At 43.5% G+C, this 25,375-nt stretch overlaps 1 protein-coding gene across 1 annotated transcript in view; it reads right to left on the minus strand.

Moving 5' to 3' along the window:
- Positions 1 to 1,404, minus strand: part of wdr11 (WD repeat domain 11) — a 114,696-nt gene extending 113,292 nt beyond the window's left edge. The window contains exon 1 of the mRNA XM_056291656.1: positions 1,220 to 1,404. Within this exon, the coding sequence (XP_056147631.1) occupies positions 1,220 to 1,305 (86 nt within the window). The 5' untranslated portion in view covers positions 1,306 to 1,404. The remainder of the gene's footprint in view (positions 1 to 1,219) is intronic.
- Between the last annotated feature and the right edge of the window lie 23,971 nt (positions 1,405 to 25,375).

Below are 25,375 nucleotides of genomic sequence, written 5' to 3' on the forward strand. Positions count from 1 at the left end.
AAGACATAAATCTAACCATACCAGAATATAATATATTGAATTATACCTATATAATCATAACATGTGGAATAATATTGTCTAAAGGTCATTACACAAGTAATGTTTTATTGCGCAGATCTGAAAAGTATAGAAAAGTATGGAAAATTATTTTCTGAATTTCTAGGTCTGAAAAGGTATGGAAATTACCAAAAAAAGATGACTACTAGTGTGGAGAAAATGTTTTACAGATATAAGTTAAAATAATTTTCGTTGAAAAGCTGTATCATTTTTGGTCTCTGGTAGTCTGTAGAGAATTAGACCTAGACTACAGCAGTTCTGATCCAGCAGCAGGGTGAATACCAGAGCTAGAAAACTAGCCAATCTGCAGTCATGGGGACTTGCAAGTTACTGTGTCCTTGGACAAAAAAATAAAATTGAGACAGATTCTTTTCCACTTTATTGCTCATAAGACAGACTAGCTGAAAATCTTTCTTGATATTTGGTTAGAGAATAATGACCACAATCCTTAATGAATTGCTCTTATAGTTTCATGACCGAATTGTTTGTCTTGCCCAGCACTCTGGCAGTCTTATTAGGCTAGATATCAGTAATGATAAAAATGGTAAAAAATCACTTTATTTTTAAGTACTTTAATTTAATAAGCTAAAAGGAACTGAAAATATAATAATACAGCATTAGTTAGTTAAGCCGGCATACGGCACAACTGACAATACAGGCTCTATCTGCCAATTAGCTTATAATATAGGTATAAGTCATGTAGGGAAAATTGCTTTTTCTCCGAGTCTGAAGGACAAGGTCTGGAAAAAGTCTGGGCTTTGAAGATTGAAAATGGGCAGGAGCCCATAAAGCATTTAATGACAGCTGTTGCTTTGAGCGACGGCTTGGTCCCAGTCTTTCTGAACCAACCACACACAATAAAACTTTTCTACAGCACATAACACTCTTCACGCACAATTACTGTGTCACAATGTAGATCACGAGTCACCGGTGCAATGAATGAGAGCCTGCTGCTTCAAACTCCGCATCATACCGTTAATTTAATTGAGTTTACGAAAACGTCAGATGATATAATCACCAACACGTCACCGTAGTAATACAGAGGACTTTTAATCATTCGGCGTTAAGTCAAAGAAGATGGTTCTACGTAATACCTGACATTTGAGTATCAAAATTAGCTAAGGTAGCTAGCTATGCTAACGTTTGTGCTTGCAGTACTCACCAATCTGCAGCGGGTTTGTTCTGCAAATTGAGCGTGCCAGTCAAAGTCCGAGCTGCGAGTTTGATATTTACGGTAAAAGGATTCATTATTTGTTAGGAGTAATCCTACTTCATTAATGTTTATAGGCTGACACTGCACACAAAAATGTGGCTTCAATGGCTCGACCTGTCATAGATAAACAGGAAGTGAACTGGTGTTTCATAATGTAATGCCGTGTAGGAATGAGTCGTGGCTTTTAAGAGTTCCACAATAATATCAACAATTCTCTCAGACGCTCAGATTTTTTTTGACGCAAACATGAAATCATTGTCATTTTAATTTCTTACGGGTAAGATGAGTAAGAATGGATTTTGTACTAAATACAGCATTTATTGCTGACACCGGATCTTGCGGATGACATTGTGATCCGTAGCGGGAGTAGGGAGCAGGTTGGGGAGAGCCCGGAGAGGTGGAGGTATCCACTGGAGAGAAGAGGAATGAAAGCCAGTAGGAGCAAGACGGAAAACATATGCGTGAACGAGAGGGAGGGCGGCGGAATGGCGAGGATGCAAGGATTCAAGATTTAGTTTATTGTCACTTTCATTATGTACCTGCGCACATTAATAAAAACGAAACGCCGTTTCACCCCGTCCACAGCAGTGCAACAGAGAGGGGGAAAAAATACACATCCAAAAATTTCCTAAAAACGATACCACTAAAAACACAAAACCAGAGAGATGAAAACAAAGAAAGCACAAACAATTAACAACACAGTCCATTCAAGTGCAACACAGTCCATTAAAGTGCCATTTCATTTTAAATGTTGACAGCCGGTGTCTGTCAACGAGTGACCAGCACTGATTGGGGGGGGGGGGGCAGTTAGAGAGAGTATGTGGATGGGCATGACCGTGGGGGTGGGGGGGTGGACACAGTTTGTTAATAAAGGAGTAGAGGTGACGAAGGTGGATGAGTTTGAATACTTGGGGTCAACTGTACCAAGTAACGGGAAGTGCGGAAAAGGTGAAGAAGAGAATGCAGGCAGGGTGGAGTGGGTGGAGAAGAGTGTTAGGAGTGATTTGCGACAGAAGGGTACCAGCAAGCGTTAAAGGAAGGTTTACAATATGGTAGTGAGACCAGCTGTGTTGTATGGTTTGGAGACAGTGGCACTGAAGAAAAGACCGGAAGCGGAGCTGGAGGTGGCAGAGTTGAAGATGCTAAGATTTTCATTGGGCGTGATGAAGAAGGACAGGATTAGGAACGAGTATATTAGAGGGACAGCTAGGGTTGGACGGTTTGGAGACAAAGCAAGAGAGGCAAGATTGAGATGGCTTGGACATGTGTGGAGGAGAGATGCTGGGTATATTGGGAGAAGGATGCTGAAGATGGAGCTGCCAGGGAAGAGGAGAAGAGGAAGGCAAAAGAAAATTCAAGATTAAAGATTTTTTATTTATTACGTCTCATTATAAAATTATAAGAGAGTAAAATTCTTGAGTTTCGGCTCCTCAACACTGCAGCAACAATAGTAACTGAATAACAACAAAACTGAACAAAAAAGCAGCAACAATAATAGTATGTGACGTATGTAAGGTAATGTGTGTGTGTGTGTGTGTGTGTGTGTGTGTGTAGGCCCAGTCACAATAAATGTGCACACGTGTGTGTGTGTGTGTGTGTGTGTGTGTGTGTGTGTGTGTGTGTAGTTGTCTGCATATCCGTGTGTGTCTTTGCATGCCAAGCTACCTGTGTGTGTGTGTGTGTGTGTGTGTGTGTGTGTGTGTGTGTGTGTGTGTGTGTGTGTGTGTGTGTGTGTGTGTGTGTGAGTTTCTAACGGATGATCACAGGCCAGTACCATCAGTCCGGCACCAGGCTTAGTGTCTTTTAATGTTCTTTGTTCAAAAGCCTGGTTGCTTGGTGGAAAAAAGCTGTTCTGGAGCCTACTGGTCCAGGCTATGAGGCTGTGATACCGCTTGCCTGATGGTAGCAGCTCGAACTGCCCATAGTTTGGGTGGCTGGAGTCTTTGAAAATCCTACAGGCTTTGCTGACATAATGTCTATTGTATATGTCCTGGATCGAGGGAAACTCACATCCACTGATGCCCTGGGCTGTCCGCACAACCCTCTGCATTGTTTTGCGGTTGTGGGCAGTACAGTTCCCATACCAGGCGGTGATGCATCCAGTCAGGATGCTCTCAGTTGTGCCTCCGTAGAAGGCCCGTAGGATCCTGGGCCTCGTGCTGACTTCTTCAGTCGCCTGAGGTGAAAGAGGCGTCGCTGTGCCTTTTTCACCACATGGCTTGTGTGTTCATCCCAGGTGAGGTCATCAGTAATGTGGACATTTCAGAGAACTTGAAGAACTTAATCCTCACCACGAGGTTTATGGATGTGGTGAGGAATGACATTCAGGTGGCTGGCGTGACAGAGGAAGATGCAGATGACAGGCAGAGATGGAAACCGATGATCCGCCGTGGCGACCCCTAATGGGAGCAGCCAAAAGTAGTAGTAGTAGCAGTAGTAGTAGTAGCGGCATGCAGACCGCATATTTATCTGCTACAGTTTGCCAACCTTTGAATGGTTTGCTGTTTTTTTATTTTTTTATTTAACTTTTATTTAACCAGGAGGATCCCGCTGAGATTACAAACATCTTTTTCAAGGGAGACCTGGCCAAGATAGGCAGCAGCAATTAGAAAGCACAGATACAAAATCACACAGTTGCAAAATTACACATTTGTGTTAAATGATCTAATAGTTCTGTTAACAGAACTATTAGATCATTTGATACATTACCAAAGAACTAATAGTTTCCCTTATGGTAAAAGATATTACTTTGTGTCTCTGTGACTATTACATGTTGAAAATCAGCGATTTATTTAGACTTGAAGTATTTCAAACCTCACTCACTTTTGGAGTGTAGCCCATAGATTTCCTACTTTTATAACATTTACATTGACGTTATCATGCTATCATGTGCAGTATATGATACTTCTAAAACAGTTGTTAGATTAGCTGAAGGTTCAGGAAGACATTTTCTTCACTCTGTTGATTTGCTTCAAGTACTGTCCAAACTCTTATTCTTATCTTCTCCTGAAAAGTGGCAAAAAACATTAAAACCAAATCTGACATACTGAATCTTTTTAGACAAGTAATTTTGCATGGTGAGCCCAATTTGATATGCCAATTAGGGAAAGCATGATGAATAAAGATGGGACCTTATTCGAATTTCAATACGGCAGGCTGTCTTAATGAACCTTTATCAAATGTTACTGTGTAACATGGGAATTGCATTTTATTCACAAATCTCTGGAAGTTTTTTTTCCTGATTTACATGTCTACCCACCCACAGCTTGGATATCTTCCTGTCATTCAAAATTACCTTGTGGTCACAGTTTTCTGCACAAGGAATTTAGACGCAAAGGAGTTACCCCTGTCACATTCATCATAATTATTGTTGGCTTGCTGTCAGCGGGATCCCTGCTGAACTGATACAACGACAATATACAATTTATTTGCCTACAGTTGCAGCACACATTTGTTACTTAAAGTTGGATGCATTGCTGTTTTGCATATCAAGATTGCCGTCTCAGTGAATAGTTTTAATAGTTTGCAGCAGAAAGAATGACCATGATATCTACTTGGCAGCTCCAAGAGACATCTGTATCTCTCCGATATCATATATCAACAGTTTACTATTCACAATGGACAGGCATTACTTTACAGCATGATTAAATCAGCCTTTTATATCTCTCCCTTGCTCTCCTTTCAACAGTCTCATTCTCAATAGCTGTATCGGCATAGGGACCTGGGCAGCAATGTGCAATGAAGGATCTATAATGAAAATGAACAGCGAGGATAATCACACACTGGGTCATGTTAAAAAAATCCAATTAGATGTTAAGTGTTCTGAGTCAGTCTGAGCTGCAGTGCTGATGGCTAGCCGTGTGAAATATCCCCATTATTTCCACCAACCATCTGCACATCCACCCTAAGAAGACTCCAGCATTTATTCAGCATTTAGTTTTTTGAGGCAGATAAAACTAAGATGACAGCTGTCTTGGCTGGGTGGCATCTCAGTGATCAGCATTTGCTGACTGATGTCTCCGAAATATTTTGGAATTTGAGCTAAAGTCTTCAATCTGCACCAAACTGCCCATTATTCATGATGACAATAGTGCATCATTCTACTGTACATTATCAACAAACTTTTGACATCAACAAAATCAAGCATCCTCATCTGTTTTTATGTCTATCAGAAAACAGAATCAACAGCAAGCTCAAATTCCAACCCCTGGAGTCTCCATGCCCTCATTTTTTTTATCCCCCCGTTATTCTCCCTATTTTAAAATCAGCATAATTACTGTGCACATGGAAGGGACAAGTAAAGATGAAGCAGAGGAACTACAGTCATAAAATTCTCTCTGATTTCCTTTTAATTATACCGGCCTATATGGAGGGCACTATGCTGTGGTATGTCAACGATCACAGGGCTGAAAGGGGTGCAAGAATTTATCCACTAGATACATTTCTTTTCACGTCAATGAATCTGCTAATTAAATGACTTTGTACCCCTAAAACATACTAGAGCTGTCTTCCTTGATGGTTGCAGCACTGGACATCGACATGAGTTACGTTGTTAAGCTTTCAGAGAAAGTTTCCCACCACACAACCCTAACCCTGAATGATTCTTATTTCCAAGCCAAGTGAACATCTGCTGGATGAATATTAATGAAACCATAAATTAATCATATAGTAAAGGCATTGTCATCTGTTTAATTGGCTGCATATTTTCAATTACCTCTTGCAGTATGAGTCCCACTCTAAATTGCTGGCTTCCGGAGCAGGAAAGATCTACTCATCAATCTACAGGAAACCCATGTAAGTTCAATCTGTGAACAATTATAAATCATTAATATTCGTTCTGAAAAATTAACAGTGGTGAGCTGTCAGGGCCATCAGGGCCTTCTCTGCTGACTCTGTCAAAATCAGAATTTGTTTTTCATTGCTAAATTGAAGTGTGCCTGGGGTGTTCGGGTAGTGTAGCGGCCTATTCTGTTGCCTACCATATGGTGATCGGGAATCCCCGTCTTACCTCTGGCTTGGTCGGGCATCCCTACAGACACAATTGGCCGTGTCTGCAGATGGGAAGCTGGATGTGGGTGTGTCCTGGTCGCTGCACTGCGCTTCCTCTGCTCGGCCAGATGATGATGGGGAGGTGCAGTTGGTTACTGAAGGCCCTGACTGAAACTACGCGATACACTACTAAAATTTAACACATTTAGCCACTTAAATGTAACACAATGAGGCAATGGGGATGTCCTGAATAAGATATGTTGGAGGGTGAAACTAAAATGAAATACAAGGGCAGAAAATGGATACTGTCAACTAATTTTGAAGGGGTAGATTTATATTGTGAAAGGCAATTGGTGGCGACAGGGAACTTGGCCTCAGTATGATAATGGTACTCAAAAAAGATGCTGGGTTACGCAAATGGGATTACATCATGAATATCCTTGCAGATAATTTGATGCCAGCCAAGATAGGTAATTTCCTCCCAAGCACGGTTTAAAATATACATAGGAAGGCATGATTTCACAACTCTGCAGTATCTCTATAGATAGAAAGGCTTTGGTACCCAAGTGCAAAATGAGTGTCTTTCATTCGGTGCCAAGGCCAACTGGCTCCTTTCACAATACACTAAGAAATGAGTGGGCTGGAATCCAGCTTGATAGCTCCTCATTAACGTTTTTTCCGAACCTTTGTCTCAAAACTATTACACATTAGAGGGAATGAGTCAACAAAGCGCTCAGTTGGCAAAGAGAGAATTTAGAAAGTGACTGACTTAATCTGATGAATGACCTCAAAGTGTTTCCTCGATAAAAAAAATATTTTATCAAAAGTGAGACAGCTGTCATAAAAAAACAGACATTTCATTCCGATTTCACTGAACCTGCATTTGGCCCTTTTATTTTTAACAAGGAGACTGTAGAAAGAAACCAGAACTGAAAATGAAATTAGCAAATTAACACCGATCCACTGGTTCTGGACATTGAAGTGCAGGGTGGAACCTGTTGCAGCCTGACTCAAACCCCTGAGAGATGAGTAAACAGCACTATCTCCCCCTCGGTCTCACTTGCCCTTGATTTCTCATCAATACAAGTTACTATATACACCGATATGACCGCCATGCTGACCAATCCCGCCTGGCCACGAGGTTTTGTTAACAGCTCACAAATGTCAAGGTGACATATGGTTAGATATGAAGTGCCAGCAAAGAAAACCAGCCTCTCCCAAGAGATGTAAAACCTACAAAAGAGCTAAACCTTGCATATGTGATGTGGCCATAAAAAAGATGCAATGTTCAGGTCAGGCAGACTAGCCTATGCTGTCTAATAGTTACAGCAATGGAGAGTAATAGCCAGGCTGGTAGAGGGCCAAGATGCTCCAAGTGAAAGACAGATTCAAAACAATTTTAACACAAAATGGGTTAGTACAAAAAAATCCAAAAAACAAAAAACAATGTCTGTATTGGGGTCAGGATTGCTATATTATATATCAACCTGAAATGATATCGAAACTGAGAAATCGTAAAGATAATTGGGTTTGGACGTAAAGTCTATGTGATTTACTGAGGCAAAAAAACAAAAACAAAACAACCACGTGAAAAACATTTTCTGTTCTCTATTAGCACATTTTTCTATCATCAAGAGTTTGCACATTATCTGTACCTGCTTGTCAGTTCACCACAGTTGGTGACCTGATGATGGTCGATGCTTGGAACACAATATACTCACATTACTTTCACACAAAGAATGCCCTCTGCCGCTCTGCACTGTAGGATCTGCATGCAGTTTTTGAGATCCATCCATCCATCCATTATCCAAACCGCTTATCCTGCTCTCAGGGTCGCCGGGATGCTGGAGCCTACCCCAGCAGTTATTGGGCGGCAGGCGGGGAGACACCCTGGACATGCCGCCAGGCCATCACAGGGCCCAAAAGCAACATAATATAACATAATCAGTGAATGAGCACATCAAACCTCCACATGGGTATCAAAACCAAACATCACAGTATGCCACAATAGGCCAACTAAAGCAGGGCACAGTATACTCTGTCCAGTTTCTCAGCACAAATAAGACACAAATAGGTCAAATAGCAAAACAGCCTATAAACACACAAATGTATGAGCATTAAATCAAAAACAGAGCATGCCAGCCTGCCTACAAGGGGTTGAGTCTTCATCAACAACAGTTAAAGTTACCCATCACATACAGATGAGCACAATAATTTATCGGTACAATTAAGACATCAAATGTAAGGGTCAAGTATCAACAAACTAGCCTATAACAATACACACATGCATGAGCATTGTAAATACCAACAGAAATAGGCCAGGCTGCCTACAAGGGGTCCAGTCCTCATCAACACTCATCACATACAATACAGCGCTAACAGTGAATAATACAGTTAATTGGGAACAGCCCTTACCTTAAAACAGAAGCGACCACAGAGGCCTGGGATCAGCTGCCTTTACTGTTGGTCCAGAAGCCCCTGATGTGGACTGGTGATGACCCGATTTAATCCAAGATGTGATAAAGGGCGTTGGGTCGAACCTCTCCAAAGGGGGTCCATTAAGAGCCATGAAAAGGAGCGATGAGAGGCTGTTTTCATGCAACCTATTGCGGGTCTTGCTATCAGTATTATTAACTGCAGAAAACCCCAGGTGGGGTTAGCATCATCATCGGCCTCTTCCTCTTTTGAGCTGTCACCCCCATCTCCAGCTTCTTCTGTCGGCTTGTCCTGCGTTGTCACGACGGGCGTTGGCGGGTTCGTGCTGACAGCAATCCCAGCAGGTGTAGCATCAGCGTCGGTTGTAGAAGATGCCTCTTGCTCTGGTTGCTCTTCAATTGGCTTAATTTTATTTTTAGTGAATCCAAAATTTGTGACTAAGCTCCCTTGTTTTCTTTTTGACGTAGCTGTCTGTATGCTGACTGCAAAATGGAAATGGGTAATTTAACCTCATTGGCTTGCTCGAAAACACCTTGGCTATGGTCTCAGGTTTTTTTTTAAATATTTTCCCCCTTTTTCTCCCCCGTTGTATTCGGCCAATTACCCCACTCTTCCAAGCCATCCTGGTCGCTGCTCCACCCTCTCTGCCGATCCGGAGAGGGCTGCAGACTACCACATGCTTCCTCTGATACATGTGGAGTCGCCAGCAGCTTCTTTTCACCTGACAGTGAGGAGTTTCACCAGGGAGACGTAGCGCGTGGGAGGATCACATTACCCCCCTCCCCCATTTCCCCCTTCCCCCTGAACAGGCACCCCAACTGACCAGAGGAGGTGCTAGTGCGGCGACCAGGACACATACCCACATCTGGCTTCCCACCTGCAGACACAGCCAATTGTGTCTGTAGGGACGCCCGACCAAGCCGGAGGTAACACGGGGATTTGAACTGCCGATCCCTGTGTTGCTAGGCAACGGAATAGACCACTATACCTGGCCATCCAGATGATCTCAGTTTTGGTGATGACAAAAGTGAACCCCTGACAATTACAGTTGTAATGATCACCACAGAATCTGTTGTTCGGGTTAACACTTCAAACATGGAGAGAGAAGGGGTTGGTGGGGGACAGGAAGAGAAACAGATGCAGAGACAAATATAGGGGTTATTTCCATATAGCAATTCAATACTATGAGTCTGTGACAATATCAATCATCCAGATTTTAAACCTGCAAGGAAATTCAAGTGAAATTTAGTTAAACTGAGAGAGGGAAATGGAGAGGCGCATGACAGCAACAGATGTTGAGATTGAAGGACAGTCTCTGCTCATGGTGACGCTTTTGGTGCAGACAAAAGGATGAGAATCCTTAGCGAGCCCTGACGCTCTTTATCAAACACAAACCCTAACAAACCTCAGCCACTAAATCTTCTTCTCTCGACAAACATTTTGTCCACCAAGAAGAATTACTTGTATATCTACTTAATGACTCTGTGTGTGTGTGTGTGTGTGTGTGTGTGTGTGTGTGTGTGTGTGTGTGTGTGTGTGTGTGTGTGTGTGTGTGTGTGTGTGTGTGTGTGTGTGTGCGTGTGCAGCCCTGCTCACTGGTGCATGAGTGGGGTTGAAGGGCTCCTTCTAGTTCTAGAGTCAGGGAGAAATTATGTGCTAATTACTCCAGTTTCAATTAAGCCCACAAGATTCCTTGTCAAGTGCACGGATGCGTGACAGTTCAATATCAACGGACTCGCTTTTGTGCGTGTGTGTCAGCAGCTGTGTGTGCCTGTGTGTGCTTGTGAGTTAGCACCACCCCGTAGTGTAAGACAGTCATCAATATAATTTAGCTAAAGATAGAAAGAGGTCAAAGGCTTTGTGTGTGTGTGTGTGTGAGTGAGAGAGAGCAAGATCGAAAGAGGAAGAGAATGGGTGAGATAAATGGATGTAAAAGAAAAAAAGGGAGTTAGGCCAGCAATTATTTCTTAATCTGGTTTACCTGCTTACTACTATTACAAAGATCCATAATTGGAGTTAAGGTGATGCCTCTAAACATTATTTGTGACACATTCATCTCAGTCAATCTGCTGTTTGAGTGACGGTCCTTCCAAGATCCGGATCAACCCCAGATGGACATTGCTGGAAAGCTAATTGACTCCATTACGATGCAGGAGGTGAGAAAATGGGACAGGTACCAAGGTGCAGACCTGCGCTGACTGACATCCAAGCAGCCATCAGCTAATAGGGTCTCTAGACAAATCAATCTGCCGAGGCCAAATTAGATAATTAACGCAAAGTGCCGCTCTCAACCCGAGGCTAACAGGGGATTAAAACGTGAGGAGAGAATCACCATTTTGATTACCTTTGTTTCTATCGTTTATGCTGGTGTGAGGCAAAGGGTTGTTGTTGTTTTTGTTTTTTTTGAACACCAAACTGATAAATACTGTAACACTGGCTCGTGTAAAGTTGACCTTTGCATAAATAACCGACCAAAACAAGAAGGCAAAAAGCAGCTGCGTGTGCTGAGCAGAGCACCATTTTTTCTCTCTCGTTCTCCCATAAAAAAAAAGAAAATTTGCAGGTCGAACCGAATAATCCCCTTGTGTAATTTTCTACCTTCACCTTAAAGTCTCCTTCATCATGTCATGAGTCTACTGTAGCGGCACTGAAAATATAAAGACGTGAGGCGAGGCCGAGGGAAGAAAAAAAAAAGATTTACGGGGGTTTTGAGGGGCTGGTAATTTGACAGACGAGTGACTTCTTGAGATGTAAAATGCTCACGTCACGATAAAGCAAAGCAATCTTTTTCATCTCGCCCACTGCAAACCCCTCTCTTGTCATTACTCCTCTCTTTACCTGCTGTATCACAGCGGATTAGGAATTTCACTTGGACCCGCACTTCGTGTTAACTGTAGCAGATGGGCTGACCAAGGTTCTCTGTGAATAAGCTTAACATTGCCCCCAGCCTGTCCATGAAGATGAGAGAGTATCTAGGTCTCAAATGCATTTTTTGGGGGGAAGAGTTTTTTGTTTTTTTTTGCACTGGAGACCTGCTCCAACCAATTGTAGACCTGGAAAACAGAGCACGAAGTGACTGTTAGTGTGGGTAAGAGTAGATGTGTGTGTGTCCTGATGGGTAATCAATCACCTTCACTGCTGAGACGAGAGCAGGTTCCACCGCAGTGAGCCTAGGACAGGGAGCAGGAGGGGGGGGGGGGAGAGAGAGAGAGAGTGAGGGAGAGAGACAGTGAGGGAGAGAGACAGTGAGGGAGAGAGCGGGAGAGAGAGAGGGGGAGAGAGAGAGACAATGGTCAGAGACATTGGGGATGCGGGAAAGAATGAGGAGCAAAAGAAAGATAGTGAGACACAGTGCACCCAAGTGGAAAAGACAAAGGGAAGGCTTGATCACCCCCCCCTCCTCCTCCTCCTCGTCCTCCCCCAGGCTCAGGATCCAGGCCTTAACCACACGGCTGCTGAACATGAGGGACATGAGCAGCTTGCCAGCGATGAATGATGATGCATTGCAGCCGGAGACCTGGGCTTACCTGCAAATATCACCTTCATGTAGTCTCACCCTTTAACATCAGTTGGTAGCCGCCGTTGTCCACCTCAGTTTGTGGTTTGTGTGCATAATGTGTGTGTGTGTGTGTGTGTGTGTGTGAATTTCTAGCAATCCCAGGATTAATTTGAAGATGAAGTTATGAATAGTTCCCTACTTCTTCTCTGTTTTGGAGAGCTGGTGTTTTTGTTGCCCCAGTGTCACTGTTACTGCTTGATGCAGTTTATTTGAATGCTATTATTACCTTGGAGAGCGATGGATTTGTTTTGCTGTGCTGACAGTTTGATTTGATTTTTTGTCAGCCGGAGCTGTTCAGAATAATTTTCCCTCTCCATTATAATTAATCTTCTGCTAGATGTCAGGAGCCATATGATTTTTCTCATCAAAAATGAGTGACTTACATGAAAAATTAAGTGTAACTGACCATAATTAGCTTGTTAACATTCACTGTTAATGGTGATGTTGATGGAGAACAGACTTATAGATTACTTACGCAGAACAATGCTCATTAACAGACATTATTCTATTGCCTACATTCATTGTATTATAAATCTGGAAAAAATGGGGGTGCTCGGGCAGCATAGCAGTCTATTCTGTTGCCTACTAACACAGGAATCCCAGGTTCAAATTCCCATGTTACCTCCGGCTTGGTGATCCTCCCACGTGGTATGTGCCCCTGGCGACACTCCTCACAGTCAGGTGAAAAGAAGCGGCTGGCGACTCCACATGTATCGGAGGAGGCATGTGGTAGTCTGCAGCCCTCCCCGGGTCGGCAGAGGGGGTGGAGCAGCGACCGGGACAGCTTGGGAAATAGAGTAATTGGTCAAGTACAATTGGGGAGAAAAAAGGGGGGGGTTCCCCCCCCAAAAAAGAAAAAATAATCTGGCCTTGCATGTTTTGTCTGCATGCGTTTCTGCAGTCTCCGATTAAAGTAGGAGTTAATACAGTACTTCGGGTGGAAGAGGAAATGCATTCAAAACTTGGGGAAGTTTGAGAAAGCGTTCCTATGAAACCCCGGGGAGCACAGAAAGCGTGACGTGAATGTCATCGAAACAAAATGCGGCAGAGTTAAACATGAGCCTGAGAACAACATGCACAAGCGGAGGAGAAAGCGAACGTGAACTTCATGCTTGTTGCCCCACCATACCTGGGAGGATACCGGGCTTCACAGAAAGTACATTATGCACAGCTTCAACTTTACGCTGTCAAAAAGCTGGCTAATTTCGACCGCTCTTTTTAAAAAAAATTTTTTTTTACCAGGTCTTGTGTCTCAGAGGGCTGATGAATAAAAAATGTCCCTCACCACAGCTGTGTGCTGTCCATTGATGCTGAAACCCAGAGAAACTTGGCTTCACAGGCCCCTCATGGGGGTCACCTCCCAACCCATCATTTGTACATGACCATGCAGAAAATGCCAGTGAAACCGATTACAGCCATGAAAGGAAATACACATTTGGGCTATAAAGGCCTGCAACAAATCTGAGCACATGTCAAACAGTTGCTGTTGCAGGACCCCCCCCCCACTCATTGTGAGACCATTGAATAACCACTGTACACAGAGCTGACAGTATAGGATCCAGACATTGTACAAGAACTGTAAATATATCAGACGTGTAATGCTTACAACTGGCTCTTGATGGCTTCCTTTGAGCTTCTAAGGGGTAAAGAGAGTGAGTAATATGTGATGCAAAAACAAATTAGAGGAGACGTGAGGGAGGGAGAGGGGAGTCTGGGTCTCGGAAGGGATGTGCTGATTTTCCTCTTTTTTCACCGCTAATGTTGTGTCAGTAGCTGTTAGTAAAGAGCCTCCAAGATGTGGCACGATAATTTTTGTATCAATCATTTATTGTGCAGCATTTTTAAACCCAAACTCTATGGCTGTAGTTTGAAATCCTTTTTTTTTTTTGAGTAAAATTTACATTTAGTATCATGGTCATGCTGATTCCACTCAGCAGCAAGTGTATGATTATTTTAAATCTCACAAGTATGCTCATTACCATGGACTCATTAGAAACTTAGTTTTGGGCAGTAATACTTTTTCTACCCTCAACTGCATGGTTTCATAATGGCCTCAGCTAAGTTAGACAATTTAACTGGTGCCAACAGTTGAAGCAGCGCTGACCGTTTTACCCAGAAGTTAAAAAAATATTATGTTAGAATTAGTGTTAAAGCAACATATGGGACTCCTGTCACCACAGTTGGCCCAGAAGAAGACTCCACACTATCTCATTATTATAGCTAACCTCAGTCATGGACCGAAAGCTGCTACAGCGACATTCCTGCTCAGCTGACCCAGATAAACAACATTCTTACACTTGCCAGTGCCAAATCCATCTAATAAAAGCAAGAGAAACGCCATCACAGGTAAGGAATTGTCCTCTGACTTCATGTATGCAGAACATTTTATTCACGTGCATTGGCACGCCGAGAGGAAAGCCATGTCTTTAAGCATTTGCAAAATGATCAGTGTTTCCAATAAGACGTAACTAAGTTATGATTCAAACTCATATAGAACAAACAAGTCAATCATCCAGTTGGAGTTACGGTTCGAAGCTAATTACATGTATCAAGTTGATGTTGTAGTTGCGCTGTTGATCGTATTGGTAATGAAGTTGAGAATAATTGCAGATTCTGTAATTACTGCATGCATAAACTGAACTCCATCTCTTAGAGTAACAACGCCATGAACAGCCATTTGCATGGCTGTGGCGGTTCTTCAATTAGAGATGCATTATGATTCTATTATCCAGATGCCAGAGACAGTAGAGTAATATGGGTACATCTGTCACGGCCGTGCCTCCAGTTGTTTCCCCTTTCCCCGGCGTCTCCTGTATGTGGTGTGGCTGTGGCTTCCTTCCCTGACATGCTCCCTTCTGATTCGTGGTTCATTCCCCTCACGTGCCCGGCCTGCACACCCGCCTTCCATCATCAACCCAACAGTATATCTACTCCGGTTCTCCATCCGCTCAAGACCAGATCATTATTTCTACTACAGCGGTAGTTTCTCGCTCTTGGCCACTCTGCAATTACATATTCAGAGTTATTCCTCGTGTTGTTTGCATTACATGTATTTACCATGTCTCCTTGTGCTTGCAGGATTACCACTCTCCTCCCTGCCTTGTTTACTAACCCGCGAGTTTTTCCTCACCAAGCCATGTTCACTCCCTCATCCCCCATCCTGCTCAGCTCAACTTTTTCATCCTGCTCAGTCCAGCTCCGCCATCGCCTCTCCACTTTCTGCCTTGCCTGCCATCCTCATTCCCCTTTTATTCCTACAATAAACCCCTTTTACATTACTTTATTCCACTGTCGGTGTCTGCGTCCACCTCCACCGATCATAACAACATCATCAAATGCCAAAAGGCGGGGTGGTGGTCTATCATCCGTCTCCACCGTGTGCTCAATAACAGCCGCTCTTAACAGTTCTCAGTTCTTGTTGTTATACTGAGCCTATTAGGAAATGGGACGGGATCCTAGCCACTGCAGAGGGCAAGATCCTTGTTAATGAGCAGCAAGGCCGCTGCCACATCCACTTGAGCAAACCGGAGAAAATTAACAAAATAACATTTTCCTCTTTTCGCGTTGCTGTTGCCAGGTTGGATCCCAAACCCTTGGGTTTCGAAGATTAAGTGAGCTGTGCCAGCTGGTGTGTTTGTGTGTATGTGTGACAGAGAGAGAGAGAGAGAGAGAGAGAGAGAGAGAGAGAGAGAGAGAGAGAGAGAGAGAGAGAGAGAGAGAGAGAGAGAGAGAGAGAGAGAGAGAGAGAGAGAGAGAGAGAGAGAGAGAGAGAGAGAGAGCGCCTCGGGAAGGGTAGGGGAGAAACACTGCCCTGAGCAAGTGGGAAAAAAAGGGCTCAATATGTCCTTGTATGAATGTCACAAAATGGAGCGCTCTCTCCCTCGCTTTGTTTCGGTCGCCACTGCTCCCCTCTTACTCGTGTTTACTGTTGTAAATCCGAGGCCTTCGCGGCATTCAGTTCACAGAAAAACAGACGAATTTAAAGCAGAACATCACAATCAATAAGGGAATGTGGCGGAGACTGGAACGCGGCTGGGAGCCGCTGCTAATTAGGCAGATAGACAGAGAAAAGCCTTGAAAAGTTACCACAATTGGCTTTTAGGAGAATACTTTGGAATGTTTTCCAATAATTAACCCGGCAAGGTTGAAGTCACCTAAAATACCCTTTGTCACACCGTCAACCAAACTATGCCTGTTTGTTTAATTCAGAGAAGAAGTAAACAGTGCTGTCTGATTTAGGGGATTATCCCGCCATAATAAATGGGTGAAACTCTCTAGTATTATCTTTTCTTAGCAGGAAGGTTTCACTCAGTAGTTTAGCAGACTAAACACTATGCGAGACAAGAGACAGAGCGGTGCACGTCTGAGAGAAGTCTTCAGATAATATTCATTGCTGGTATAAAATGGATTCCCTGGATGGGGACCAATTCTGCTGTGCTGCCAGCTGAAACTAAATGATTACAAGCTGCATCTTCTGCCTGGACACACCGGAGAGAGCTGGGGAGAAGGGGGAGGGGAAGCCCATGTGGGTTTTTGCTCTATTTATCAGCGGTCAGGTAATCTGATTGACAGTGGAATAAGAAGATTAGCATTACACGGTGATGGGTGTGAAAGCAAACCACCGTGCCGTGGAGTCAGTGTGGAGTTGGGATTCAGACTGTGCACCTGGACAGGTTATGAAGGGATGGGGAACGAGTGCTAGCACACAGCATACATCAGTCACATGGTCATAGTTGGACTTTGGCCAGTTTATTGGCCCTCCCCTGTTTCGATCCTATATAACATGACAGGAACTAATATTTTAAGAGATATACCATAACTCATTGCAACGTATTTATTTTCTTGTTCTGGTGTCGTAGGAGTGTTTTTTTGGGGGGGGGGCAGTAATGACCTTAGCCTCCTTTCACCATTTATTACCAATATGGCAAGGTAAAGCAGATGCTTGCTAATTTGTTAGCATCTTGATTGCTATGAGCCATATTGCACTGCAAATACTACAGTGTACACACCTTTTACTGATGCTTGTAAAATCATCTGTAAAAGGAACTAAGCACCTTTTACTGATGATTTTCTTCAATTAGCTATAATGAAACCTGGGAGTGGGAGTCCCTTAAGTGGTCGTTTTGATGCCTAAATGAATAAGTAAATAAAATTTTATTTTGCTTATTATAATATATTATTTATATATCAAATATTGAGATGGCAAGACTGAGATGGCTTGGACATGTGTGGAGGAGAGATGCTGGGTATATTGGGAGAAGGATGCTGAATATGGAGCTGCCAGAGAAGAAGAAAAGAGGAAAGCCAAAGAGGAGGTTTATGGATGTGGCAAGGGAGGACATGCAGGTGGCTGGTGTGACAGAGGAAGATGCAGAGGACAGGAAGAAATGAAAATGGATGATCCGCTGTGGCGACCCCTAACAGGAGCATCCAAAAGTAGCAGTAGTAACAGATTTATACATTAAATATTCTTCTTCTTTCGGCCCGCTCCCTGCCCTTCAGCGTTCACCACAGCGGACCCCACAGCCTCCGTCAGAACCGTGCGAGGGCACAACACCAATGGCGGCTGTTGTTAACCCGGGCCTCGACTGATTCGATATGGTCTAGTCAATCCGCATACTGATTCGGCAAAATTTTATGTCAGATGCCCTTCCTGACACAACCACTAACCCCATGGATGGGGGCACAAGTAAAGCGCTGGATGCCAGCCCAATATTCATGGACTTGTGCCCATGCCTGCTGCCTAAATATCCAGCCATCCATCCACTCCATCCATTATCCAAGCCGCTTATCCTGCTCTCAGGGTCACGGGGATGCTGGAGCCTATCCCAGCAGTCTAAATATGGTGCCTAAATATGCCTAAATATTACTATATATTAAATATTAATAACATAATATTAAATATATAAAAATATTTATTATTAAATATTGTTTATCATAATAATCTATAACATATTTATATCTATTTATTATTATCATATTTAATTTTATGGTACTGTTAATAACTATACATTACCTCATGGCCAGAATGAACAGAATGTTGCTGACATTGGATGAGAGGTGAAACGTCTTCACGGATATATACCAAGTCCAGTTGCACTTGATTCAACTCCTCTGGATAACCATGACCTGGATGAATGAGAACCTTCACAGACATGTTGCTGACATGATCAGTCGGAAGTTGGAGTTTTTCAATATATCTGGTACATGAGAACGACATATCAATGTTGAGAGGGGATGTTTGGAGGAAGAAGCTACAGCGATAGATTTGCAGGGTAGTCCACTGTATGTGTCTCATACTGATTAGCAGAGGAGGTGTAACAGTGGCAGCAAACTGAGACGCATTAAAGATTCATGAGTAAAAAATCATCTGTAAATTACTGTTATGATTCATGCATATTTAATGAGGCCTCATAAGCAATGAAAAACCCAAGGCTAGAGTCTGGAACAAACACTTCTCCTTTATATGATAATTACCATACAAATTCTCACCCACCAACACCCCATCAGCCATCCCAAAGGCATCACTCTTTACTCGTTCTCTGCAAGGCGCTTTAAGGTGGATGTGAGGCATTCTGACTTGAATGGATATGATTGGGCAAATAAGCCTATCTTTTCCTCTATGCCCCTTCTCGCTCTTCTGCTTTTTTGCAACAGAGAGAGTCTGCAACCACAATGCTGAGCGCTGCTGGCAACACCGTTTTCCCATCAGGAAATGGAGTGTGACCCCGAAAATGAAGGGGATCGCATTCATCCACTGTGAGCAGGTTTGGTCACTCACATAATCTGACACTAACTAGCCCTGTTGCAGGTTCAGCATAATGCCTTGCATCTTCTTTTTGACTCGTGCTCCAACATCATTACACTGGAGCTGCATCTCATCTCCAGGGGTTTATATTTATTGAAAAACAAGAAGCTGGGTAAATTATGCCTCTCCTTGAGGCTATCATCCTTGGAGTAATGTCATTTCATCAGTCTGACTTAACTTGGAGTTTCACTTATACACATCATCACACGTAAGGTTTACTTAGAGCAGTGGTGTTGAAAACTTTGAGAATTCGGGATGCAGTTTCCGATCTAATCTGATCTGGTTTAAATGCATGGTACTTCTCATGTTTCTATATGTATGTATATATTGTGACGTGGTTAAATAATGGACTTCTTAGACACCCTTTCAGAGTTGACAAGTAAGCTTTTAATGACCGCAAGTCAAACAAGTCAGAACAGACACAAGCTTGTATGGGTCTTCGCTCCTCCCTTTTTCCGGCCACCGAAGCGAACCCATCTACCTGCCTACTCTTTACCCTCATGGTGGGAAGCAGCATGTTATCTAATCTAGCTTCTCTCATAACGTCCCCATTACCTTCCACCACATCGCCGCTATCTGTAACAGATATGTCCGTTTTTAACATGTTCCATGTCCCACAACATAACCAAAACATCGACCGCTCAGTTGCATTGTGGGTAATATGTGAATGAACCTCGGGGAAGAAACACTAGTAGAATTCGCCACAATATAAATGTTATTCACTTCTACTAAGAGACTATAAATGAAAAAAAATTGTCGTGTCCTCCATTATGCTATTTTTGGGGCCGTGCCTATAGTCCCCGGGTCCTATATTCCCCGATCGGGGAACATAGGACCTTTTTTTTATAAAGAAAGGTCCCATGTTTCCCTGCACATACAAAACGGGGAACATAGGACCCTTTTGGGGAAAAGTGGGGAATATAGGGCCCTCTGTATACAAAAAGGTCCGATATTCCCCGGTCTCATACAAAGCGGGGAACATAGGACCCGGGGATTATAGGACCCGGGGACTATAGGGAGGACCCCCTATTTTTTACCCCCCCCTTCACCCCAACTATATGTGGCCAATTACCCCACTCTTCTGAGTTGTCCCGGTCGCTACTCCACCCCCTCTGCCGATCAGCGGAGGGCTGCAGACTACCACGTGCCTCCTCCGATACATGTGGAGTCACCAGCCGCTTCCTTTCATCTGACAGTGGGGAGTTTCACCAGCGGGACGTAGCGCGTGGGAGGATAACATAACACTACTCCCCCCAAGTTACCCCTCCCCCCTCAAACAGGAGCCCCGACCGACCAGAGGTGTTGCTAGGGCAATGACCAGGACACATGCCCACATCCGGCTTCCCACCCCCAGACACAGCCAATTGTGTCTGTAGGGATGCCCAACCCCAAGCCGGAGGTAACATGGGGATTCGAACCGGCGATCCCTGTGTTGGTAGGCAACGGAATAGACCACCACGCTAGCATTGTGTTTGTTTGTGTGTGTGTGTGTGTGTGTGTGTGTGTGTGTATATATATATATATATATATATATATATATATACATATATATATATATATAGCATTATGCTATTTAAAACTGTTGACAATGTGACAATGTGCCCATTGTTACTTACGCCTTCCTGCAAATCATCAGTCTTTACACACAGGGATTGGCTCACTTACTTAAATCCAGATAATGGAAATAATGACTTATATATAATTTTTGCTCCATCTCTCCTCCTCCTCTTTTTGCTGTTGCTGCTAGGCTGCCAGGGCTGTTAGCTGAGCTGACTGCTTGATCAGAGACACTCGGTAAAAATAATTCATCCACAACGCCTCCTCCTGAAACGACAAATGCATATGTGCATAAACAGATTCAAAAACCCACAGGAAATTTCCTTCAGATTTAATTTTAAATTTCCTTAAAACTGCTGGAATTTTTTGGACGTGATCTCCAAAATTGGACAAAATTACATGGGTGTCTTCAAACTATTTGAAATATTTGCAAGAAACCAATACATCACCATTCACTCTGTTGTATGCAAAATGACCTGTCTCTCACAACAGTGAAAGTTTCAAAGATAATTTTAACATCTATTTTGTTTTAAGGAGTTGTGTATTATTGACCTACTACATGCAACAGGGAGGCGGCACGGTGGCACAGTGGTTAGCGCGGTCGCCTCACGCCAAGAAGGGCCTGGGTTCGAGCCCCGGGTAGTCCAACCTTGGGGGTCGTCCCGGCTCGTCCTGGCTCGTCCTCTGTGTGGAGTTTGCATGTTCTCCCTGTGTCTGCATGGGTTTCCTGCAGGTGCTCCGGTTTCCTCCCACAGTCCAAAGATGTGTAGGTACTAAATTGTTCCTAGGTGTGTGTGTGTGTGTGTGTGTGTGTGTGTGTGTGTGTGTGTGTGTGTGTGTGTGTGTGTGTGTGTGTGTGTGTGCCCTGTGATGGCCTGGCGGCCTGTCCAGGGTGTCATCCCGCCTGCCGCCCAATGACTGCTGGGATAGGCTCCAGCATCCCGTGACCCTGAGCGCAGGATAAGCGGTTTGGATAATGGATATCATTTTTGCTACTTTTGCCATGTTTAAATATTTGGATGGGAAGATGGTCAGTCAAGCTCTGTGGCAGTTCCAAGGGACGACAAGGACTTTTTCCCTGCTGCCACCTTATTTGTAGGCAATTAATAATAATAATAAAAAAATTGGTGTTGAAAGTTCATGATATTTCTCTGTAGTTGGTGTTAACTCTTTTACTTACCAGTTTAGAATTCACTTTGCCGTCCCGAATAAAGGGGGGGAAAGAAGGTTGCGTCTGCAATCTGCCCTGGGAAAATCCACCAGTCGATGTCACCACTATTTCGTGTCATCTCGGTCCTGCGTGCCTACTGACCTTCTGTAGTCCACTGATGCTGTTGCCGCTGGCGCAGAGCTACAGGTATGGTGTTTTCATTTGTGTATCGTTGCTCCATGTTTAAAATGATTTTGCAAGAATTTGACAGTGTGTGTGTGTGTGTGTGTGTGTGTGTGTGTGTGTGTGTGTGTGAGATAGTACTCAACTGCATGTGTCTCATGCTCAATGCGTGAGAGTTTGCAGCCCTGTGCGTTAAATAGAGATCAAGAAATCTACAACAGCAATGGTTGACTGTTCATAGCCAACTCATAGCCCAGCTACAGCTCATTCATAGCCTGCTAGCTTAGCTCATGAATCATGTACCCAATACAATGTATGGCATGGGTTTAACCCAGTGGTGGTTGGTGCTAACAAATTTGGGGCGGGGGGGGGGCACAATTTACCTTGGCGCAGCACACCTGACAGCTGCTTTAATGTCCACACAGTCAGAGTTATTAAGAAGGACGATGCAGCCTATAGATTTTATCAAGGGTAATTAAAGTCGCTGTCAGGTGCAGGCGCCAAAGTAAATTTTGCCCCCTCCCCCCACCAAAAAAAAAAAAAATTTTAGCACCAGCCGCCACTGGTTAAACCTACAAATTATTTATACGGTGAGTGCACAACAGCTGTCGTGGGCTATGCGTCGCAAATTGTGGTCACTCACTCACTCACTCACTCACTCACTCACTCACTCACTCACTCACTCACTCACTCACTCACTCACTCACGGACGACCTGAGAGGGACGTTTATTTGGACAGGTGCAGCACAGGCGCGCTCTGGGTGTGGACAGTTTCGTGCTTGTTTTTCATCTGCAATGCTGTAGGTCAGAGTAACAGACGTTTGGAAGAAAAAAAATATGAAAAGGAAGGAAAACAGTTGTGGCATAGCCAGCTCTCTCCTAACAAAATAAAAAGCAAAGCCAGAAGAGCATACAATGTTAGAAATATATGCAATTCAATACTTTGTGTGTGTGTGTGTGTGTGTGTGTGGGGGGGTGGGGTTGCAGAGGAGGTGAGGGGATGGGAGGGTGGATTATTATTGCAGTATTATTGTTCTATATACGTGCAGTGCTTTTCTTTTTTCTTGTGTATACTAGACTATATATTAGATCTGTATATCTGTGAATTGGATAGTATAGTTTTACTGTGATGTGTATTTTGTATTTTCCTGTGATGCTGCTGCAGACCGCAATTTCCCGTAGGGGACAATAAAAAGCTATCTATCTATCTATCTATCTATCTATCTATCTATCTATCTATCTATCTATCTATCTATCTATCTATCTATCTATCTAGCTAGCTAGTATCTATCTAAAAAACACTCAATAAAACTGTTTTGGCGAAAAAACTGTAATTGTGAGTCTATAATATTATCTCTGCTTAATATTATAGCTGCTTAAACATCTTTTAGAAATAAATAGGAATTGGTTGAGTATTCAACAAAAAAACAGATTTTACATTGTCTCATTATTAGATGACTCACATGCATAAGAAAAAAAAAGCAGAATGCAGGAAAGGAAGTCTCTGAAATTCAAATTTGTCTGGGGGCGATGACCCCCCCCCCCCCCGGTGGAACCTCATGACACCCTTTTGCCACCCCAGGTAAAACTTGCTTAAGCCACCCCTGGTCTAGCTACTGCTGTTGTACACTTAGTATGAGCTCAGCACTATGCCCCAGCTACGGTCCTGTGACCAATGAAAAGCGCGGATCTAGATTTCAGGAGACTGTTTTCCAAAAAGTAACCCAGTGAGTAGCACACGCTTCCCCATCCGTAATTTACAGGTTTCCAAAATGGGGGCAAACTTTGTGCAAGCAGACAAAAGGCAAAACTGTAAACTTATAATGTAACAAAACTTGGGTTAAAGATAGAATTCAAATATCAGCAATGAAATGATGTCCATAATTAAAAGGAACGGGAAAGGCGGATGGTAACTGCTTTTAGATAAGCTAGGATGAAGAGGGAGAGATAGCCTTGGATTTGCTGAACAATGCTGATGATGTTAGGGGAACAAAGAAAATACAGCGGTTCTTATTTAACAGGAGACATTTCTGAGCCATTCAACTTTAAATGCCAAGAAGGCAGCCACTAAAAGAGATAATGGTTGGGTGATTATGAGGCTTTATGGGAAAATATTGCTGTATTATCTGCGTAACACTTGAAGGAGACTTTATATCAAATGAATGATTTAACCGAGGGCTCGTAAAAAATTAAAATAGTTCCTAGAATCAAACCAAGCAGGGGATGGCTGGAGTGGGGGACTACGATATAAAGTGATGAACGTCTCTGGCTGCAGGATTTGGGTTGAGTGGTGGTTGAGAGGGAGAGAGGGTCCGTTATGGACCAATAGGAAAGCAAGGTACACCTGCACCCAATCAACCCCTCGCAGGACTTGCCAATGTTTCAATGGCTGCTGGCAAATCAGTGTCGGGGCTGAGCCTGCTTGGAAATCTGCCTGATGGCCATTTCTGTGGAGTTCTTGACTCGTCCCTGAGAGGGAGAACAACAAAACCTGAATGAAGAATGAGTGCTGCACGTTCTGTTTTGTTTGGTTTGATTATTTGCTGCTGAATAAATATGACCACGATTATATTTATTGCCAGAGACCTTCCCGTCACATAGAGACGGTGTGATACTACATGATACACCGATCAGCGAAAACATTAAAACCACCTGGTTAATATTGTGTAGGTCCCCCTCATGCCACCAAAACAGCTCTGACTTGTCGAGGCATGGACTCCACAAAACTTCTGAAGGTTTCTTCTGGTATCTGGCACCAAGACGATAGCAGCAGATCCCCTAAGTCCTATACGTTGTGAGGTGGGGCCTCTATGGATCGGACTTGTTTTTCCAATACATCTGACAGATGCTTAATCGGATTGAGGTTTGGGGAATTTGGACGCCAAGGCAGCACCTTCAATGCTTTGTCATCTTCCCCAAGCTATTCTTGAACAATTTTTGCAGTGTAGCAGGGCGCATTATCCTGCAGAAAGAGGCCACAGCCAACCAGGGAATACCGTTGCCATGAAGGGGTGTACTTGGTCTGCAACAATGTTTAAGTAGGTGTGTCAAAGTAACATCCACATGAATGCCAACACCCAAGGTTTCCCAGCAGAACATTGCCCAGAGCATCACACTTATTCCTCCGGCTTGCTTTCTTCCCAAAGTGCATCCTGGTGCCACCTCTTCCCCAGGTAAATGACGCACACGCACCCATCTGTCCACATGATGCAAGAGAAAACATGATTTATCAGAACAGGTCACCTTCTTAAATTGCTCCATAGTCCATTTCTGATGCTCACATGCCCATTGTAGGCACTTTTGGTGGTGGACAGGGGTCATCACGGGCACTCTGACTGGTCTGCGGCTACACAGCCTCATATGCAGCAAGCTGTGATGCACTGTGTGTTCTGACACCTGTCTATCATAGCCAGCATTAACTTT

This window comes from Lampris incognitus, chromosome 13 (genome assembly GCF_029633865.1).
Source record: "Lampris incognitus isolate fLamInc1 chromosome 13, fLamInc1.hap2, whole genome shotgun sequence".
Lineage (NCBI taxonomy): Eukaryota > Metazoa > Chordata > Actinopteri > Lampriformes > Lampridae > Lampris > Lampris incognitus.